General features: G+C 45.6%; 1 protein-coding gene across 7 annotated transcripts in view; it reads right to left on the reverse strand.

The window, feature by feature from the left end:
- The window catches only part of BIN1 (bridging integrator 1), a 258,711-nt gene that overhangs the window by 52,852 nt on the left and 182,571 nt on the right, over nt 1-23,288 (reverse strand). For all 7 annotated transcript variants that reach the window (XM_030210518.1, XM_030210517.1, XM_030210515.1 and 4 more), the window contains exons 6-8: nt 22,356-22,463; nt 7,115-7,200; nt 3,753-3,828 (exon numbers count right to left, since the gene is read on the reverse strand). In XM_030210518.1, the coding sequence (XP_030066378.1) occupies nt 3,753-3,828; nt 7,115-7,200; nt 22,356-22,463 (270 nt within the window). The remainder of the gene's footprint in view (nt 1-3,752; nt 3,829-7,114; nt 7,201-22,355; nt 22,464-23,288) is intronic.

The raw sequence follows: 23,288 nt of genomic DNA on the forward strand, positions 1-23,288 counted from the left end.
GACTCACAGAAGCAGAAGCCTGCACAGCCACATTGGTGATCTGCAAGGGCCGACTTCTACATGGAATGTTGCTAGTGGAATATTCCATGTAGACTCTCAAATAGTAGCAACAGTGGAGGAGTGGCCTAGTGGTTAGGGGTGGTGGACTTTGGTCCTGGGGAACTGAGGAACTGAGTTCGATTCCTACTTCAGGCACAGGCAGCTCCTTGTGACCCTAGGCAAGTCACTTAACCCTCCATTGCCCCATGAAAGCCGCATTGAGCCTGCCATGAGTGGGAAAGCGCGGGGTACAAATGTAACAAAAAAAAAATAGTATACTACTTACAATGTCAACACAACACATAATAGAACATTTTAACTGACAGTAACATAGTAGATGAGAGCAGAGAAAGACCTGCACGGTTCATCCAGCCTGCCCAACAAGATAAACTCATATGTGCTACCTTTTGTGTATACCTAACCTTGATTAGTGTCTGCCATCCTCACGGTACAGACCATAGAAGTCTTCCCTGCACTAGCCCCGCCTCCCAACCACCAGCCCCCCTCACCCCCCCCCCCCCCCCCCCCCCCCCCACCGGCTCTACCCCCCAATCTGCGCTAAACTTCTGAGGATCCCTTCCTTCTGAACAGGACAGTGTAGGGTATAAGCAAAGATGGAACATACAGATGCGTAACAGAGTAAAAGGAGTTAGAACATAAGGTGACTAATTTAAAGAAAGGTGCACATGAGGTCAGAGAGATGGTTAAATATTATCTCAGCTAGGGTAGGAGTGGATAAGCACGTCCTGCTGCAGTATGTGCAGCCCGTGTCACTCCCCGTGTGTATCAGTGAAACTAACAAAGTTAGTTACTTCTTCCATTAAAGGCCTGGTTGACGAGCCAAGCTTTCACCTGCTTCCTGAAGTAGAGATAGTCTTGTGCTAAGCAGAGCCTTTCAGGGAGTGCATTCCAGAGTGTGGGGGCTACTTTGGAGAAGGCTCATTAGCGGGTATCACATCGTGTAATGTCTTTTGTAGAGTGTGGTTAGGGATACCCCTTGGGAGGACCTTGAAAGTGTGTAGAGAATCGTCCTATTCTTCAGATACTTGAGGCCATTTCCTTTAAGGGCCTTGAAGATCAGGCACAGAGTTTTAAATTTAGCCCTCTATTGTACTGGTAGCCAGGTGAAGGTTTTGCAAAAATGGTGTGATGTGGTCACGTCGTTTGCAACCTTCTATGAGTCTTGCTGCAGCATTCTGAATCAGTTGGAGCTGGTGCAGGCCCTTTGTAGTCAGACCATTGTATAGTGCATTGCAGTAATCCAGTCTTGATGTTATCATGACATGCACAACTGGGATAAGATTTACCTTCTTGATGTAAAGAGAGAATCAGCGTAGCTGTCGCAAATAGTAGAAGCAGCTCTTGAAGGTTGCTTGGATTTGGAGAATCAGAGTAAGTGTTGAATCTAACTGTATTCCAAGGTTCCTGACTTGTGATTTGAGGGGGAGTTCGTACTTCTCAAAAGAGATTTTGAGGTCAGCTATGTATCCACTTGTGTTAGGGACCCAGAGAAGCTCAATTTTACTTGGGTTCAGGCAAAGTTTGCTGTGTTTAACCCATTCTTGAATTGATGTTAGACAGGTAATCAGTTTATTCAGGGCTGCAGGTAAGTCAGGTTCAAGGGGTATGAACAGCTGCATATCATCCGTGTAGATGTAGAACTTTGTGTCCATTGACCGAATCAGCTCAGCTAGTGGCTTGAGGTAGATATTGAACAAAATAGGTGACAGTATGGATCCTTGTGGTACCTCATAGGTCAGTGCCCATGGTGACGATGAGTTGATGCCAAACATTATAGATTGTTGCCTGTCTGATAGGATCTGAACCATACAAGTACTGTTCCATTGATACCTGTTTCTGTCAGTCGTGCTAGCATGATATCATGATCCACAGTGTCAAAAAAGCTGCTGAGAAATCTAGCAGTACTAACATCAAGGCAAATTCTCTGTCTTGATTTCTATGAAGATCATCTAGTAGGGATACGAGGACCGCTTCTGTTCAATAACCAGGTCTGAATCCAAATTGATATGGATCTAGCCAATCACTTGAGTTGCAGACTGTTTGTTCTATAAGTTGTCCTAGTCAAGGTTGTTTTTCTTAAGCAAAGGGTAAACCACTGCCCTTTTTAATGCTGTTGGTAGTTGCCCATTAGAAAGAGAGGAGTTCACAATTTTTGTGGCACCTTCTATGAGGCCCGTACTTGCCTGCTGCACTATCTTTGATGGGCATGGATCAAGGGAGCAGATAGCTGGTCGAAGGTTAGGATTTTGTCAAGGCTCTCCTCTGTCATTGGGTTAAAAGTGTCCTATCTGTCTCTGTCAGGAGGGGGCGAGTTTGTGCACTTCTGGATAACCGATTGGAGACTGGGTGGGATTGCCTGTAAATCCTGGTGGAGACTTAATTTTTTGGCAAAGTATGCAGCAAAATCATTGCAGTTCAGTTTAGACTGGGCAGGCTGGTTCTCTTGTGGGGGTTGCAGTTGGCTGTTTACTATACTGGTGTATATGCTTGGAGGACTGCAGTACTTGAACTTGAAGCCTTATGAAGACCTAACCAAAGGAATGACACCTATTGATGACATCATTGATACGAGACACACAAACACCATGGAAGTCACAGGGAGCAGTTCTGGGTTGTTTTTCAGCTAAGAAAATAAGTAAATCACTGTTAAATGTCACCCAAATGAATGTTCCTTAGCAGACAAAATGTTAGTTCATAGATGCATTTGTAAAATATTACCTGGAGAATGTGTGCCTGGTCTACTTCTATATGGGTAATAAGAAGTGCATTTTTTTTGCAATTTTAAATTTTTATTAAATAACCAACATAACAACATTTTGAGTCTACAGGCTCCAATACTTTGCCATTAATCAAACGATCAACATTTTTCACCCCTCACATTTTCCCCCTCCCTCTTCCCACCCCAAGCAGTGCATTTTTTTTAGCAAAAAAGGTGCCAGTACTCAAACGCTAGGCTGCACTTCGGGAGTGGGGTGATCACTCAGGGACCCATCCCACAATAGCCAGGTCGACTGCAACCAGTTACAGAATCTATGACAAGGCAGAATTGGTGTGTGGAGCCTGAGCTCTTTCATTAAAACTTGGGGTCCATGGGTCAATTTTAGCAGACAATGGAAAAGGTGCCGGTACTCAGTACCCCCAAGTACCCCCTCAAAAAAAAGCCCTGCTAAAGAGTGACAAGATTCCATGCGGAATTTCAAAGAGTAGCAACATTCCATATAGAACCCCAAAGAATAGCAAGATTCTAGAATCCTAAAGAACAGTATGTTTTTTTTTCTAGCGAAAAAGGTGCCTGTACTCAAATGTCAGGCCACCCTTCAGGGGTGGGGTGATCACTGAGGGACCCACCCCACAATAGCCAGGTCGACTGCAACCAGTTACAGAATCTATGACAAGGCAGAATTGGTGTGTAGAGCCTGAGCTCTTTCATTAAGACTTGGGATCCATGGGTTAATTGTAGCAGACCATGGAAAAGGTGCCAGTACTCAGTACCCCCAAGTACCGCCTCAAAAAAAGCCCTGGTAATAAGTGCAGAGGGATCCCTCCCCAATCCCTTTTATAAAATTGTAGGAATTCACATATTTTGCTGGTGATCAGCAGAACAAATAGACAAATTACTAATTATCCCCGTCTCAACCAGAAATGCGGGAACCTGCAAAGTCCAGCTGAAGGGAAGGCGGCCTCACACTTACCTTGCCCATTTCTTTGTGGAAATTCTCCTCTAGTCCTGCTATACTCTGGAATGTGTTGACATAGAATCCAACACGGCTGCCAAATGAAGAGACACGGAGTTAATATTTGGATTTATCTTTTATCCAACCTTTTACAGCTTTAATAGCAGTCAGGTACAAAAATTCCATGCTCCGAAGAGCTTATAGTTTAAATAAGTACCCAAGGCAACAGGACAAAGTGACTTGCCAAACATCACAATGAGTGCAGCTGGGGGGAGCAGGATTTGAACCCTTGTTTCCTTAGTTGCCAGCCCACTGATCTAACAAATAGGCCAATCCTCCTCAATGAAGCAAAAAAAAAAAAAGATATTCAGTAGTACTTAACCAGTTAGTGCCACAGAAAATCCCCACTAAACAGCCATTCCTTAACTGGCTTGGCTAGATTAGGGGCGGGCCAGGGCAGGCCATGGGTGGAGCACAAACTTAGGGGGACCCTTTTACTAAAGGGTTCCTGCATGGAAATGGGCTTGCGGCGTGGCAACCCGGAACTACCGTCGGCCCAACGTCTGGCGCTAGCGGAAATATTGAAAAAAAATAACTGCTGCCCGGTTACCGCTGGGTTAGCACGGGAGCCCTTATCAACACCTCAATGGGTGGCCTTAAGTGTCCCCCCCCCCTTGAAATGGCTACGTGGCAAGTGCAAACCAGTGGCATAGCTACGTGGGGCCACGGGGGCCTGGGCCCCTGTAGATTTGGCCCTGGACCCCCCTGACGACGACCCTCAACCCCCCCTCCTGCCACCAACCCTCCCCCGCCACCACCGCCTACCTTTGCTGGCGGGGGACCCCAACCCCCGCCAGCCGAGGTCCTCTTCTTCCGGCGCAAGGCTTTGTTCTACGAGTCTGACGTCCTGCACGTACAACATGCAGGACGTCTGACTCACAGAAACAGAACTAAGCCTTGTGCTGGAAGAAAAGGAACTCGGCTGGCGGGGGTTGGGGTCCCCGCCAGCAAATGTAGGCGACGGCGGCAGCAGGGGAGGGTTGGCGGCGGGAAAGGGGGTAGAGAGGGTCATCAGCGGGGGGGTCAAAGTTGTTGTTGTTGGTGGTGGTGGTGGTGGCGGCGGGGGGGGGGGGTCTAAAATGTGCCCCCTCACCTCGGGCTCTGGACCCCCCCCCCCCTCCCGCCGAAGTCGTTTTCGGCTATTTTTACCCACGGCAGTAAAACAGGCCCTGGCGCGCAGCAAAATCAGCCACTGCCACTAGCACAGGGCCCCTTTTTAACGTAGCTTCGTAAAAGGGCCCCTCAGCCAGTTAGCGGCGATTTTCAGTCTACTAACTGGCTAAGTAACTGCATAAAGAAAAGCAAAAAGACCGTCCTATGTGCTGAAGTTGAATGAGCACCAATCTATCGGCCGGTGCCCAGTTAACTTCCGGATCGGTGGTCATAGCTGGTTCAAAGCTGGAAATCAAGAAATCCCTCAGCGCTGACTATCCAGGATGACTTCATCCCACGGACGGAAGCAGCTTCCTAGCTGCTTACGACCATGAGCTGAATATCCACCACCTTCTGCTCAGTCATGGAGTATCTACACTTCCAAAGAACTGAGGAAGGTTATTGGAGTGCTTTATTTGAAAATATCTCTGTGCTGTCATCCACATTGGCCTGCCTAATAATCTAGTAACTGTATCTAGTTATCTTTAACCAGCTAATTGAAAATATATCTGGACTAGCCGTTCAGCCCGTAAAAACGGGCTAGTATAGGAAGGGGGGGGTTGAAAGGCCCCCCACCCCGCCGCCGAGTTCGCCGCTGCCGCTCCCCCTCCGAGTTGCCCCCCCCCCATCGCCGTCGCCACCCACCTTCCACCCGGTCGGGCCCTCGCTCCGCTATTGAAACATCGAGGGCACGCAGCACACAGCTCTACTGCTGAGCTGCAGTGGCCTTCCTTCTTCTCTGCCTGTGTCCCGCCCTCGTGTGAAGTAACGTCGTCGAGGGCAGGACACAGGCAGAGAAGAAGGAAGGCCGACGGCAGCTCAGCAGAGCTCTGTGCCCTTGCTGTTTCAATAGCGGAGGGCCCGACCGGGTGAAAGGTGGGTGGCAGCGGCGACTCCGGATGGGGGGAGCGTTAGCGACGGCGGTGTCCCTTGCAAATGCACAGTACAGACCCTCTCTGTTCCGCCCCCGTCATCACGTATTGATGCGGGGGCGGGGCAGAGAGGGCCTCTACTGCGCATTTGCGAGTGAGTACGACACTCGCCATTTATATATATTGATAAGTCTGGCTGTTTGATCATAACCTGACAGATACCTAAGTTTACTCAACCGTTTTTGAGAACTGACTTCAGTATTATTATTATTTGTTACATTTGTATCCCACATTTTCCCACCTTTTTGCAGGCTCAATGTGGCTTACGTAGTAAACGGCATTAGCCGATTCCGGTATGAACAAATACAGGTTTGAACAATACAAGGTGAAATTGCGGTAGAATGGGTTACATGTATGGTAAATACAATTGGAGGAACTTAGAGAGGGAGAGGAAGAGTTAGGTTATGTCCATTACGGTCTTTGGTTACGTTGTGTCGCAGGTATCCAGGTTTTTTATGTTGGGTCGGTGGGGTATGCTTTTCTGAACAGTTCCGGAAATTTGGGTGGTCGAGCATAGTTTTTACTACTTTTGGTAGTGCGTTCCATAGTTGGGCGCTTAAGTAGGAAAAGCTAGATGCATAAGTGGGTTTGTATTCGAGTCCTTTGATGCTTGGGTAATGGAGGTTTAGGTGTGATCGTGCTGATTTTATGGTGTTTCTGGTTGGCAGGTCGATGAGGTCTGTCATGTATCCCGGTGCCTCGCCGTAGATGATTTTGTGAACTGTCGTGCAGATTTTGAAAGCGATGCGTTCCTTAATTGGAAGCCAGTGCAATAAAATAAAATGTAAAATGCAGTAAATAAAATGTCCATATAAATTTCTCTTAGGTGTACTAGACATGCTGATGACTTAAGCAGCTGAAGTGCATCAGGTAACATGGAGTACTGGTGCAAAATGTAACTGGTCTCTGAGAGAAGGTTGGGGGAGGGGGGAAGAATTTTTAAAGAAGACTTTTTCAAAGTGAGAGGCGCACAGGCCTTCATTTTAAAAACGGCAGCAAAGACTACAGAAAAAAAGGGCCCTGCAACAAATATTACATTTCAGAAACCGGGGAAGGGGGGTGGGGGGGTATGATTATTCTGGTATTTAAAAAATTTCTGATACCCCCCTGGTTTCTAAATTTTATTATTTCAAAGTAACAAAGAGCCCAGTGACTTTACTGCAACGTGAGCACAGGCAGGTAACCCGATTCCACCTTTCACAAACCAAGGTCTGTTCCTCCTCCATGGCTAGTTACCTATTCCATAAGGAGGGCAGCTCCTCCTGCAGATCAGCATTCATCTCTTCAAACACTTTCTGAGTCTTCAGTAACTCCTCCTCTGCCTTAAAATCAAACAGGAAATATGATCACCCAGAGAAGACATCGAATACGGCCATATCACACAGCTCCCTCCTGTACTCTCTGCCCCAGACTGATTCTCTCATTCACAAAGAAAACCGTTTCAAACCTTTGCCAGTGGATGTGTACCCCCAGCATAAAGGCAGGGGTAGCAGGCACCTACATTTCTTTATAAAATATTAGCCTAACTGGCCAAAACCCCACCTCAATTTATGGCACGATCATTTACACCAGCCCAAGGGTTGCGATAAATGCTCGCAAAAAGATAGTAGCAAGAACAAGACTAATAGTACTTAAGTCAGTGACATAGCCACAGGTGGGCATGGGTGGGCCACTTAGAGCTCAGGCCCACCCAACAGTAGCACATTTAGCGGTAGCTGGTGGAGATCCCAAGCTCTGTCAGCTGAAGACTTTCCCCTGATAGTAACAAAATTCTACTCTCCACAATACTGGCACCTGCGCATGCTCAGTTTTCAATGCATGCCTGCTGCAGACTGCCAAGGTGGAAAGAAGCATTTCCTGCCAGCTGAGAATTTTTTGGTGGGGGGGCAACATTTTGTGCCCACCCACTTCTTACCTAGGCCCACCCAAAATCTGTTGTCTGGCTACGCCCCTGACTTAAATTACACGCATATTGTTCCACGCCACCCAAATGCCGTCCACCTGCACAGTCAGAGTAAAAGTACACGCTATACAAACTCAAATACTTTTAAGTTATTCGGTATTTTTTTATAAGAGGTCATTACATTTCTAGGTGGCCACTTAAGAATGTAAATGACTAAAATACCAACATTTATCTGTGTTCTCAGCAAGTTACTCCTATAGAGGCTAAATATTGCTGCTATACATATACTTATAGATTAAGTAAAGCAATCAACCCTCTCGATTAATTTGAAATTGAATCATAAGGGAGGAAAAGACTTCAGATGCTCAACCCTCTTTGTTAATTATAAAATTAACTATATGTGGTTGATGCCTACTATATCCATTATTCAAGGAACTTATCTTTAGGAGCGATGTCCACCTTCCTAAAGAAGCAACTAGCGAAACAGAAGCTTGCTGTTGAGCGTCCCCAGTCAGATCTATGCTACAAAGCTCAGATAAGTGTAGCCAATATTTACATGCTTACTAGACTGTAAGAGTCTTCAGGAGGTTTTTGACTGATGCGGAGCTGGCCGAATATCCATTAAAAGACAAGTTCCTTGAATAATGGATATAGTAGGCATCAACCACATATAGTTAATTTTATAATTAACAAAGAGGGTTGAGCATCTGAAGTCTTTTCCTCCCTTATAATTCAATTTCAAATTAATCGAGAGGGTTGATTGCTTTACTTAATATATAACGATAGTTAACTAGCAGTCTTCCATCAGTTATTTAAATTAAACATTTGCTATACATCTACTGCAATGCTACGCAGGTAGTGGCGAGAAGCTCTTCCCACGTATAGCAAGTACTGCTGCCCATCCATGAATATAGTATTTCTTTGGGGCTAGCATTTTCAGAAAATAGCTTACGTCAACTTGAACACTGACTTTTTTTTTAAGTCTTTTTTTGCTGAGAGGATTACAAAGAACAGCAAATTGAAGGGATGCTTCCAACACTTGTCCACTTTGACTCCATGCACAGTTTCTGCCGAGTTTCCATGTCATACCTTGTTCAGGGCAGGTCCGCCAAGTCACCAGCTGTCTCCATGGGAGCATCGGATTGCCCTGATGCCCCGACATGCTAACTCCATTTTGTGAAACCGATTTAGAGAAGTTACAACCTTGTCAGGAGGCAACGATGTTCCTCTTTTGCAAAAAGATCACTGAAACTCACAACATCTGTTCCCCCTCCGCCTCCTCCAGCACTTCAATTGCCTCAAGACCATTTTCACATCTTAGAAGGGCATAGGCATTCCAACTGCTTCAGTACCCTTTTGCAGGGGCGTAGCCAGAGCTCGATGGGAGGGGGGAGCCAAGGCCCAATTTGTGGGGGCACATTTTGGCCCGCCTCCTGCCACCACTCCCCCCGCCGCTACTGCGAAGGTACCTTGGCTGGCGGGTGTCCCCAACCCCCGCCAGCTAAAGCATTTGTCCCGCGCTGGTCTCACATTGCCTGGCACCCTTTTCTGTTTTCAGTTGCTGTTCACACTCATTTTAATAAAACTGAGCACGAACGAGCATGCTCCGTTTCATTAAAATGAGCGTGCACAGCAACTGAAAACAGGACAGGGCACCAGGTAATGTGAGACCAGAGCAGGAAAAATGCTTTAGCTGGCGAGGGCTGGGGACACCCGCCAGCCAAACCGGGGGCCTCAGAGTCAATTTGGGGGGCCCAGGCCCCCGTGGCCCCTGTAGCTACACTACTGCCCTTTAGAGTGTACTGAAGACTAAGGATGTGCAAGAACAAGTTCAGGTCCAATTTAGATCCCATCAAAATGGGGACTTGGTTTAATCAGTAGTAACCCCCCCCCCCCCCCACGCCCAACACACACACAAAGGCAACAAGAGACAATTCACACAAACAAAAGGCACTAAGGCCAATCCTGTATTTATTTATTTATTTTAGATTTATTTACCGCATTTTTGAAGGAATTCACTCAAGGCGGTGTACAGTAAAAATAGATCAAACATGAGCAACAGGCAATTACAGCAGTAAAAATTTTCAAATAACAATAAAAAGTATGGCATAGAATACTACTTCCAATGTATGGATCCACTAAACACCGAGAGCCCAATAAACACACACACACACAAAAAAAAAAAGGCAGAAAAATAAACGTTCACAAGGACCTCAGTGATGAATGCCTTCAACAGGAAACTTGTTCCAATCCGGAGACTATAGCTGTTTAAACACAGGTCTAAATCATGTGGAGGGGTATAATCGAACGGTGCGCCCAGGTTTTCATGAGGGCGTCTTCGCAGGACGGCCCCCGCGAGGGGGCAGGGAAACCCATATTATCGAAACAAGATGGGCATCCATCTTTCATTTCGATAATACGGTCGGGGATTCTCAAATCTCAACATTTAGGTTGACCTTAGAGATGGTCGACCTAAATGTTGAGATGGTCGACCTTAGAGATGGTCGTCCCTGGTTTTCATCCATAATGGAAACTGAGGACGCCCATCTCAAAAATGACCAAATCCAAGCCCTTTGGTCGTGGAAGGAGCCAGAATTCGTAGTGCACTGGTCCCCCTGACATGCCAGGACACCAACCGGGCACCCTAGGAGGCACTGCAGTGTACTTCACAAATTGCTCCCAGGTGCATAGCTCCCTTACCTTGGGTGCTGAGCCCCCCCAAACTGTACACTACCATAGCCCTAAGGAGTGAAGGGGGGCACCTTCATGTGGGTACAGTGGGTTTCGGGGGGCTCACATTTACCACCACAAGTGTAACAGGTGGGGAGATGGGCCTGGGTCCGCCTGCCTGAAGTGCACTGCTCCCACTAAAACTGCTCCAGGGACCTGCATACTGCTGTCATGGAGCTGGGTATGACATTTGAGGCTGGCAAAAAAAAAAATTTAGTTTTTTTTTTAGGGTGGGAGGGAGTTGGTGACCACTGGGGGAGTAAGGGGAGGTCAGCCCCGATACCCTCCGGTGGTCATCTGGTCAGTTTGGGCATCTTTTTGAGGCTTGTTCGCAAGACAAAATGGACCAAGTAAAGTCGGCCAAGTGCTGGTCAGGGACGCCCTTCTTTTTTTCTATTATCGACCAAGGACACCCATCTCTTAATCTCGCCCCAGTCCCGCCTTCACTATGGTGCCGACACACCCCCATGAACTCTGGACGTCCCCGCAACGGGAAGCAGTTGAGGACGCCCAAAATCGGCATTCGATTATGCCGATTTGGGCGACCCTGAGAGAAGGACGCCCATCTCCCGATTTGTGTCGGAAGATGGGCACCCTTCTCTTTCGAAAATAAGCCTGATAATGTCAAGAAAAAGCAAGATCAATAACATGGAGAAAAAGGCAACATATTAAAAAAAACTCCACTAAAACAAAAAGTGGTTAGTCTGCATTGAGTACATCTAAGTTAAAGGTTTGCCGAGTCTTCCAAAATAAATTTATAACAATTATTCATATCTCGTCAATGAAAACAAATACAGTGCCATTTATCTGAAGACTTGATCAAATCAGTTGTAAAGATGCATCCGGTCACTCAATTTTACCAACAAGAGCTCCTTGTTTCACTGGTCCTCCCCAGATAGACAGCCCTACACAAGTGAGGAGTATATCTGAATTCTTGAGACCACAGTGGAACAAACATGGTGTCTTATAAATAACCATCAAGGAAAAAAAGCCAATCACAGAAGGACTCACATCAGTCAAACTATACATAAACCACAAAAAATATTTTGTCACTATAAAAATTGTTTCAGAACAAGATAACTTTCTGCTTAATAAACTGCATTCCATTCCAGGTGAATACTTAAACCTAAAGGTTCCACCATGTTTAATTTAAAATTCACTGTTGCTCATGTTGACGCAACTTCCTCCTAATTTCACCATGATGGCATCTCTAGTGAAACAAGGGACCGTTATCAAGTTGGAACGTCTGAGTGACTGGATGTCATCTCTACAATCAATGATTTGATCCAGTCTTTAGTTCAGTGGGACTATTTATTTATTGGATGCATTTGATATACTGCTCAAGCCAACACATTGGTATAGAGCAGTTCACGCACAAATATCTGTACAGGTACTTTCTGTCCCAAATGGGCTCACAATCTAAGTATTATTTGTACCTAGAGCAATGGGGGGTTGATTGACTTGCCTAGAGTCACAGGAGCTGCAGTAGGAATCAAACCCAGTTCCCCAGGATCTCAACCCACTGCCCCAAACATTAGGCAGCAGTAGGAACTGAACCCAGTTCCCCAGGCCAACAACCCGCTGCATCTAACCACTAAGCCACTACTCCGCTCCACTGGAATACAAGGCAAACCTTTAACTCACATGCACTCAATGCGGAGTACCCACTTTTTGTTTTAGTGAAGGCCTATATTTTTCTCCATGCTGTGGTGAGTATACATCAGTGGAAACTTTCTTCATTGTTATACAATTGTTGGACCCGTTATTAAAAGCTGTAGCCCCTGGATTGGATTGTGTTTCTTCTTGGAGACATTAGCACCGAAGTCCATATGAATATATATTTCATTTTTTGTGGCTCTGTGTTGGACCCATACAGGATTGGCCTTAGTGCCTTTTGTTTGTGTGAGCCGGTTAATCCACGTAACTCTAGGTATAACCAACTTGACTGCTATTCCAACAGCACCAGAACTGGTATGACCTAGTCTGCCATAATTCCAACCCATTTACATCCACGTCAGCCTGACCCATGATGTTTCATCAACCTCAACAAGAGTAGCTGCATCTCAGTTCCTTGCTTTTGTCTTGACTGCTTCCGAACATCGCAGGTAGACGGGAAGACACTTGTTATCTTCACGAGGAGATAACATCAGAATAAAATAAGTAGTCTTAGGACCTCTTGTGGCACACAGCAACTTCAAGACCGAGACTTTTATCCCAAGTTCAAATCATTTGTCACTCCTCCGCCACCTAATTAAACTATTTTATGAAACTAATTTATTACGTTTATTCAAAAATGTCCATCAAACATTGTATCCCTTACGGACAAGAGACTGAGCCATTATGACCCTGCTCCAGATCTATGGGCTCACTTTCAGAATTCTTAAAGGTTTTGTGGGGATGGCAATAGGGTAGGGGGCGGGAAGGGGGGGGTTCTAGTTTGGGGTTGAGGTATTTAGCACTTAAGGTTGTATCTGTTATGATTCTGTATGCACTTTTTTTTTTTTTTTGTAAACTTGAAGGTTATACTTAATTTGCATTGGAAATATTGAACCCACACCCTTTTTTTTTTCTCTTCAATAAAAGTTTAAAAAAGAAAAAAAACATTGTATCCAAAAATCACAGTCAATAATCCAAAAACATTTTTTTTAAGGCAAAAGCATCACTTATATAAGAATCCAGCACCAAATCCTATGTAACCTCCCGACACACACATACTGTACACACAGAAAAAAAAAAACACATTGTTTCAGCAGTCAACCTGCCTCTGGGGTTTGTCACAAACCAAAAAATATACTGGTGTACTTCAAGCCGATCACATTGAAGGCTGGCATTTTTTCGTCTGATAGATTAAGAAATGTACAGTAAAAGCACATCGCTGGATATAAAATACCCAAGTTTTTTGGTCTGTAACAAACCCCAGAGGCAGGCTGACTGCCAAAATGCTATCGTATGTGAGAACTGGGAGGTTATATGACATTCAGCGCTGGATTCTTATAAGTGACATTTTTGCCGTAAAAAATGTTTTTATTATTATTTGCAGCATTTGTATCCCACATTTTCCCACCTTTTGCAGGCTCAATGTGGCTTACATTATGCCGTAATGGCGATCGCCATTCCGGAATGAGAAATACAGATATACTAACCCACGCGTGGAACAAACTCCCCGAGCCCATACGCCAGGCCCCCTCCCTGCCCATCTTCAAATCTCTGCTTAAAGCCCACCTCTTCAATGTCGCCTTCGGCACCTAACCTCTACACCTCTACCCAGGAAATCTAGACTGCCCCAACTTGACATTTCATTCTTTAGATTGTAAGCTCATTTGAGCAGGGACCGTCCTTCTTTGTTTATTTTGTACAGCGCTGCGTAACCCTAGTAGCGCTCTAGAAATGTTAAGTAGTAGTAGTTATTGCATTTAAGTACAAAAAATATAAGATAAGATTACCGGCTGTGATTTTTTGGACACAATATATACGTTTTATGGTCATTTTTGAATAAACATAATAAATGTTTCATATAATAGTTTAATTTGGTGGTGGACTGACAAATGATTTGAACTTGTGATAAAAAATCTCGGACTTGAAGTAGCTGTATGCTTCATTCTGATATCTCCACTTGAAAACTTTTTGTTGAAGTTTAGTGTAAATAGAATAAGACTCGCATATGTCAATTGATGCTTTCTCCCTCTGTTTTGTCATTGGTCGGTTGATTTGAGAGGGGGTTGGTTTTTCCTCTTTTACTTTGCTGATGTATTTCAAAATTCAAGTCAAGCTGAATCTTGAAAAGCCAAGTCTACCGTAGATACTCAGATTTTGATACGAACCAGATTACAGCTGAACAGGAAAAATCCAAGTGACGCGTGCACAAGGCTGAGATTGTTTGAGAAAGAAACCCTCTCAGATTTCACCACAAGAGTTGCGACAGGTAGCATCGGGTTCCGAGATACGCTCATGTTGTAACAACTCGCAACCTTGCTTAACCCTCAGCAACCCCCTTCCAATGCCGACCCCTGCTCCACATAATACAAACAAAGAATTGCATTGCTAGCCAACTATCATCAGTGCATTAGAACAGGAAGGCACGCATAAGCAGCTGTTTACATTACCAAAGAGGGGAAAGTCACGCGCAGCCAGTGCACATATATGACAAAACTCAGTAAGCAGCCAAGCCTTTCAAATTATGCTAAATCTTGGCTCTGTCATCTGTTTTCTCCCATCTCTGCAAAATTATGAAGGCTCTGGTCTATAAAAGGCACACTGACAGAAGTGCTGCCCTTCCCGACCAAAGTTATGACACGTGCCCGAGGTTCAATTTCTACTCCACGTCTCTGCGTACAGATATCCTAAGTAAAATTTAAGTGATGACCTTGGGGAAAAAGTCTGCAGCACTGTTATTCCCCCACCCCCACCCCCAATCTAGTAGTTTGTCAAAATCTATTTCTCCCCTTTCTACCAGTTCAGAAGTATGAGAAATACAGAGCCAAATACACAGTAGATGTGGCACAGCGGTCGTGTGACTTTCCCCCATTCAAAATCCACAAAATGACTCATGGTAGTAGTGTTCGCTCCAAGATCAAAAAACAGAGGACAAGACTGAAAGAGGCCAATGGGATCCAGCCTTCTGACTGGCTAAAGGGTACGGCACATGACAGTGGTAACAAGACAATCCCACAGTGCCCAGGAAACCATTAAACTCAATATTTTAATGGCATAAATGGTGTACAGTGGTGATAAGGCAGTACAAGGCATACAGCCATCCTGTCTTATCATTCTGGGGCTGATGCAGAAAGCAGCAGTTCGGTGGCTGAGCGCACAGCCTCTAACAATGTAAAAGTTTTGCTTGCCAATGCAATAAACTAATCGTATGCAACATGGGAAGCAACTGATTGCCCTGGGATTTGTAGTACGGAATGTTGCTACTCTGAGATTCTGCATGGAATCTTGTCACTCTTTAGGATTCCAGAATCTTGCTATTCTTTAGGGTTCTACATGGAATGTTGCTACTATTTGAGTGTCTGCGTAGAATCTTGTCACTCTTTAGGATTCCAGAACCTTGCTATTCTTTGGGGTTCTACGTGGAATGTTGCTACTATTTGAGTGTCTGCGTAGAATCTTGTCACTCTTTAGGATTCCAGAACCTTGCTATTCTTTGGGGTTCTACGTGGAATGTTGCTACTATTTGAGTGTCTGCGTAGAATCTTGTCACTCTTTAGGATTCCAGAACCTTGCTATTCTTTGGGGTTCTACGTGGAATGTTGCTACTAGTTGAGTGTCTGCGTGGAATCTTGTCACTCTTTAGGATTCCGGAAATCTTGCTATTCTTTGGGGCTCACATAGAATGTTGCTACTCTTTCTGCATGGAATCTTGTCACTCTTTAGGATTCCGGAATCTTGCTATTCTTTGGGGTTCTACATGGAATGTTGCCACGATCTGGGTTTCTGCCAGGTACTTGTGACCTGGCTTGGCCACTGTTTGGAAAACAGGATACTGGGCTAGATGGACCACTGGTATGACCCAGTATGGCTACTCTTATGTTATTTTGAAGTACACAAAACTTGTGTGCTTGCCCTGATTAGCGCACCCCATGCATGTGAACAAGGTTCTGTGCCAAGGACGGCTAGCACTGTGCGCATCTCTGAGCAAAATGGAAGTCCTGGTTCATGTTGTCTGTGAATGTGCTGGAATATTATTCTGCAGGTTAATAGCGACATCTGAAAAATTTAGTGTACATAAAATTTTTAAGATTACAATTTTACATATAGAACATTTCAGCACACGTAAAGATAACATTTTTTTCTACTCAGACCTGTGCACAGAACCATCACCTCCTGCTCTATCTTAAAAAGTTGCAGGCACTGTTGTGCACCCAGCAAAAAGAACAGACGGGCTATATATCCTCACAGAAAGCACTGCAGAAGATTATATCAACCCTTCTACATGGCGTTAAAACTTCTGCCTTGTGTTCATCCTTATAGTTTTCCACACACTTCTAATAGCTAACATCCATTTTCCTATTCTGTGCGCTGGTGTCATATCTAGAGAATGACACGGGGACCTGCAGTGACCACGGGGATTGGGAGGGAGCCGAAAGGGATGGGGCAGGGATAGGGACAGAGCCCATGAGGACGGGGCAAACTTTGTCCCTGTGTCATTTTCTACATTGAAGCCTGTTAATGAACTGAACTATTAGTTATGTTTGACTGATGCAGATGATAATATTTTTATTTTTGGGGAAAACAAGCAAACGTGCCTGGCCACAACTAGCAAAATTTGCGTGGGGGATCCTGTACATCCTGCTACCAGCACATCTTCTAAGAAGACACCTTCTATTCCAGGAAGGACTGTGGAAGACAAGAGAGCTAGACTGAATCCTGAGATGGTTGATGACTTCTTATTCATCCACAGATTTAAAAATCAGAACAGTGCTTCATAGGGCGTATTTCACCCCTTTAAGGAATACAGAACGGGTTGTATTTTGTACCCCTGAACATTTTAACAGGGTGAATTAGGATTCCTTGGGGTAGTAGAAATCAGTTGTTGTTGGGGATGGAAGGATGGAAGGGTAGAGGGTGGTGGTGAGGAGGGTTATTATAGCTGCTCACTTTTATTATTGTTTTCGATTTGTAATTTATACACAATAGTTGCACAGCACATTGTTCCTTTTTATACTTTAATTAAAAGATTTAAATATAAAATCATAATTGTTTGAGGCTTCTGCAGATGAGGACAGAGCCCATGGGGATGGGGCAGGGATGGGGGCAGAACCTGCAGGGACAGGGCAGGGACAGAGACAGGACCCATGGCAGTGGCGTAGGAAGGGCGGAGCGGTCCGCCCCAGGTGCACGCTGCTGGAGGGTGCAGAGAGCAGCCACGCGCCTGTCGGCTCCGCTGGTTCCCTGCTCCCTCTGCCCCGGAACAGGTTACTTCCTGTTCCGGGGCAGAGGGGGCAGGGAGCCAGCGGAGACGACAGGCGCACGGCTGCTTTCTGCACCCTCCAGCAGCCAAGAATGCATCGGGGGGGGGGAGGGGGGGGCTTGATGCCACTGCACCCGGGGGGGGGGGGGTGCGCAGTGGCGATCCGCCCCAGGTGGCAGCCGACCTAGGATTGCCACTGACCTACGGGGACAGGTTGGGGATGGGGACAAACTTTTGTCCCCATGTCATTCTCTATCCTATGCACAGATTTGCAGTTATCTTCAGCGCAAAACACTTCTCTGCATCACCTGCCCATAAATTGCTCGTAGACATCATGCCAACCCTACACTAGCGTTTGCACAAGATTTCTGCATCAGTCCATCTGTTTTAGGTGTTTGTTTTGTTTTTTTTTTACTGTGGCTTTACTGATGTATCTGAAGAGCAAAAGATGAGCCATTCGATATAAGCCAGGATTTCTGCCCCACCTCCTCTAGCAAAAGGGAAAGACCCAGAGGTAAGAGGCACAGCAAAAAGAACTGACCACAGCCTTTGTGGTCTTCTGATTTAACCACAGACTATGATCATTTAATTACCATAAAAACACAACTGTGCGATTAGTGTCTTGTGCTTATTTAATTCATTCTATAGATAAAACAAGCTACTAAAACAAACTTGAATCTTATAAAATTTAAAATGCTAGCGATCGATAAGAAGAGATTTTAAAAAGTTACCTTCTTGGCCCTTCCCACCAGGTTTCAAAGTGATCTGCAACATCGGGAAACTGCAGACAACGAAACTGCTTACTCCAGGGCAGGGGCGTAGCCAGACTTCGGCAGGAGGGGGGTCCAGAGCCCGAGGTGAGGGGGCACATTTTACCCCCCCCCCTCCCCACCGCCACCACCACCACCACCACCACCTTTGAATCCCCCCCCCCCCCCCAGCGTCAACCCTTTCGACCCCCCTTCCCGCTGTCGGGTACCTTTGCTGGTGGTGGTCCCCAACCCCTACCATCCAAAGTCCTCTACTCCAGTGTGGCCGTGTTGCTGATCTGCAAGCAAGGCTTCTGTTTCTGCGAGTCTGACGTCCTGCACGTTGTTCGTTGTACGCGCAGGACGTCAGACTCACAGAAACAGAAGCCTTGCTTTTAGATCAGCAACGCAGCCGTGCCGGAGAAGAGGACTTCGGTTGGTGGGGGTTGGGGACCCCCGCCAGCAAAGGTACCCGATGGGGGAGGGTTGGCGGCGGGGGGGTCCATGCCTCCGTGGCCCCACGTAGCTACGCCCCTGCTCCAGGGGTTCCCAAACTTTTTCGGTTCATGGCACCCTTAGTATCCGAGCAATTTTGCACAGCAAACTGCTCCACCCCCGGCCACATGGGTCTCCACACCCTCCCCCATTGGCCACCTGGGTCTCCTTTTCCCTGCAGCCCCCTCTTCCCGGAAAGTCCAGCACACCATTCCCTGCAGCCCCTCTCCTCCCAAAAATCCAGCATCGCTCGCTACCTTCCTTCCTGCAGGTTCAGGATCACTGCCACTTCCTTCTTCCCCCACTGCTGAAGTGCTAGCAGCTTACATTTTTGGGCCATCTGTGATTCACACAGGCAGGAACTCCAGGACCTTCCAAGTCTGCCATGTCCGGCCCTCTCTGATGCAACTTTCTGCTGAAAGGGCCGGCCGCGGCAGAGGGAAGTCCCCACAGTGCCTGTGTGAATCACGGACAGCCCAAAAATGTAAGATGCAAGCACTGCAGCGGCGGCGGGGGAGGGGGGAAGAAGCAGGAAGTGGCAGATTCTAGACCTGCGGGAGGGGAAAGTAGGGAGCGATGCTGGATTGTGAGCGGCGGGAGGGAGGTCAAGATTTGCCACGGCACACCAGGATGCCACAGCACACAGTTTGGGAAACACTGGCTTACTCTATCTTCTGATGGTCCACAGAGATCAAAAACAGCCAAAGTATATGGCTCAGTTTAAGAACCTGGCTTAGGTATGTAGAATCCTACTGCAGAGATGCTTGGAGAGAACACAGTCACCAAATCTTTGCACCAGGGGCATTAGCAATGCAGAAACAGAGCCATAACAACGCATGCAGGGTTAGAGTTAGACTTCAAGCTAGAGTACAGTTAGAGCTAAGACTAAAGTTAGGCTCAGGCTTTGGGTTAAGACTAAGGCTAGGTCAGGGTGTAAACCAGCAATCACCTGGTTTCGAAGCAGGTTAGTTTGTGCAACCAGATGAGCCTGGAGTTTCCCTTGGCACCACTGAGGAGCGGCTTTCTCCAGCAGTGACACAGGCTGAATGCATTGTTCAAAGAAACAAGACAAAATGAGAGAGAAAGACAGTGTGAGAGACATTTCCCAGTGAGCAAATTCCAAGCCAAGACCAGACCACAGGGTACAAAGAAAGGAGAATCAGTCAACAGCACGGTGAAGCATGCCAGGGCATAATTAGATTTCCAGGCAAACAGCCCCCCGTGATTATGAACAGTCCAGCTGCAAAGTACAACACAGAAGAAAGGTTAGTTACAGCACATAATACCACAACTGGGGTCCCTCCCCCCAAGGGACGCATCTTTAGACAGAACCAGTGGTCACCGAGATGCACACAACATAGCACATCACACCTTGCATTGCAGTAATCTGTGGCATTTCCCCATCACAGGACATAGTTGGGCTGGAAACTTTTTTAGAAGGGAACAGAAAGCTCAGGTAAATGGGGTTTTATGGGAATTTTCGATCCAGCTGTGGAGCACCTCTGGGCTCTTCCCTTCCCCCACTTTTATTTAGTAGAATTGGAAAAGGTACAGCGAAGGGCGACGAAAATGATAGTGGGGATGGGACGACTTTCCTATGAAGAGAGGCTGAGAAGGCTAGGGCTTTTCAGCTTGGAGAAGAGACGGCTGAGGGGAGATATGATAGAAGTGTATAAAATAATGAGTGGAATGGATCGGGTGGATGTGAAGCGACTGTTCACGCTATCCAAAAATACTAGGACTAGAGGGCATGAGTTGAAGCTACAGTGTGGTAAATTTAAAACGAATCGGAGAAAATTTTTCTTCACCCAACGTGTAATTAGACTCTGGAATTCGTTGCCGGAGAACGTGGTACGGGCGGTTAGCTTGACGGAGTTTAAAAAGGGGTTAGATAGATTCCTAAAGGACAAGTCCATAGACCGCTATTAAATGGACTTGGAAAAATTCCGCATTTTTAGGTATAACTTGTCTGGAATGTTTTTACGTTTGGGGAGCGTGCCAGGTGCCCTTGACCTGGATTGGCCACTGTCGGTGACAGGATGCTGGGCTAGATGGACCTTTGGTCTTTCCCAGTATGGCACTACTTATGTACTTATGTACTTATGTACTCTTTATTCCCTTTGAGAGTTTTGATTAGGTCATTTGGGGGGGGTTTTTTAAGCCACATTTGCACAGATGATATTCAGGTTCTGGTCCTGTTGGGGAAATCACCTGAAAAGGAAGTAGATAATTTTGTGGAGGTGAACAAGTGGATGACTAAGAGAAGCTTGTTCTCAGTTTCCAAAAAAAAAAAAAAAAAAACAGGCACTCTGTTTTAGTGATCTGGATTGGGACAGTATTGGGTTGAGACCCAGGACTGAGGGCAGAGTTAATGAATTCTCTTTTGAGTTTCACCAGGATTCAGGGGAGAGTTACTGAATTCTCAGAGGTTCATAAAGGGCAAGTCTATAACTGAATACACGTAGGTATGTGCCTTGCACGCTCAGCGCACAGAGTCAGGGCCGCCGAGAAGGGGAGGGGGCAGGGGGGACACTGCGATACAACCAGCCTGGAAACAACTAAAAGTGGAAACAAGTTATGCTTGGACTGTAAAATGAAAATAAGTGAATGCAAATCCATAATGGAAATATATCAGTAAAATGCAGACAGAACAGACTTCTAAGTGCTACACAGTGTCAGAGGAGCAAAGTCTTAAATTAGCTAAGGAGGTCAGTGAACCACCAATATCTTCGGCACTAAAAAAAAAAAATAAACACACACATGCACAGACTGTTTCTGCATTACAACTCATTTTACTAGCACACTTTCTGGTCTTTGTACTGGATCCCAAAGTATAACAACAAACGCTTCTTAACATCCAGTTCCAATCCTTTCAACCTCCCTTCTCATAGATATATCTCAGTCACTGCCACTTCGATTTCTCACTCAGTATATCTTCATTATATAAAGTTCATCAACAGTTCTGATAACTTTTTACAAAAGTGACCTCAGTGATGCTCACCGCCCACCATCCTTACAGGATTTATGTGGCGATTTCTGCAGCATTAGACACGCACTGTACAATGGAAATTTCTCCTGAATCTTAAGTGTTCAGAGTTCTTAGGGAATTTCAATGGCCATTTAACACGTGGATGTCAATCCAGTCCTGGGGACACACTCAGGCAGTCTGGTATACAGCATGTCCCATGAAATGTACGCGATTTCCTGCATACAGCAGAGGCAGTGCATGCAGATCTCTCGAAATTCTGATTGATTGGATGTGTCCTGAATACTGGGTTCACCACCACCAGTGTGACATGTCAAATTGCATACACACACTTGGGCTAGGTATTTTGGGTTTGTTTTTTTTTCACTCGAAACCAGGAAGTAGGGGTGGACCAAGAAGACTCACCAGCCAAAGGTTGATTGAAGTAACTTTATTTGCACCAAATGTGTGTATGCATTTGGTGCAAATAAAGTTACTTCAATCAACCTTTGGCTGGCGAGTCTTCTTGGGCTACCCCTACTTCCTGGTTTCGACTGCTGTTACGCACGTGGGGGGTTTTTGCCCTGGCCTGTTGGTTAACTTTTTTTTTTTTTTTTTTTTTACACATTCTTGCTCTACTTAACTCTTCACTGTTATAAGAAAGCAGAGCAGCAGAATGCCTCCGACGGCTCTCCTCAGAACATTTAAGCAGAAGTATTTACCTTTGCGATTTTGGCTTCATCCTTCTTTTTTGCATTCTGGAGGGATTCATAGTGGTGTCTTGCACTGTCGTAATCTACAAGCTTCCGGCCTCGTTTAGCAATGCGGGACTTGGAGAGGGAAGAGAAACGAAAAGAAAGGAAGAGAAAATGGTTTAAATTGCTGCACCCTTAAATTTGCAATGGTCTTAAAATTGCAACTTCTTGGAAGCCTCTGGAGCTTAATATTCAAAACATACTTATGAGGGCAAAGATGGTGCCAACCACACAAGTGTTTTTATTTCAAACCAAGGCAGCTGAATGAGTAACTCTGGAGGGGAATTCGTTGCCAGAAAATGTGGTAAAGGCGGTTAGCTTAGCGGAGTTTTAAAAAGATTTGGATGGCTTCCTAAAGAAAAAATTCCATAGATCATTATTAAATCCACTATTTCTGGGATAAGCAGCATAAAATGTTTTGTACTTTTGGGGGGATCTTTCCAGGTATTTGTGACCTGGATTGGCCACTGCTGGAAACAGGATGCTGGGCTTGATGGACCTTTGGTCTGTCCCAGTATGGCAATACTTATGTACTTATGGATTAGGGAATGTTACCCATGTGGAGGGTAATTTTATACCAGGTTGCCTAGGTCAGGTGGTCAAGAAAGCCCGTATTTTAAGATTTATAAAGGCACATAGGCAACCTGTGCTGTCTTTAAACAGTAAATACAATTATATTAGGGTGTGGGACAAACAATCGCTAGATATAAATAAACAGTATTTCCCACGTGTTAAAAATGCGTATAAACTGAAATGGTGACTAAATACTTATGCCGAAGGAAAAAATGGCCTCACAGAGCTCCTGGATCAATACAGTCTAAGAAAGCTGAAACGGATCTTTACACGATCCTCTGTTCGTCATTGGCCATACAAAAAAAAATTTGAAAGTACTATAGAGTC

Source organism: Microcaecilia unicolor, chromosome 7 (assembly GCF_901765095.1).
Source record: "Microcaecilia unicolor chromosome 7, aMicUni1.1, whole genome shotgun sequence".
Taxonomy (NCBI): Eukaryota; Metazoa; Chordata; class Amphibia; order Gymnophiona; family Siphonopidae; genus Microcaecilia; species Microcaecilia unicolor.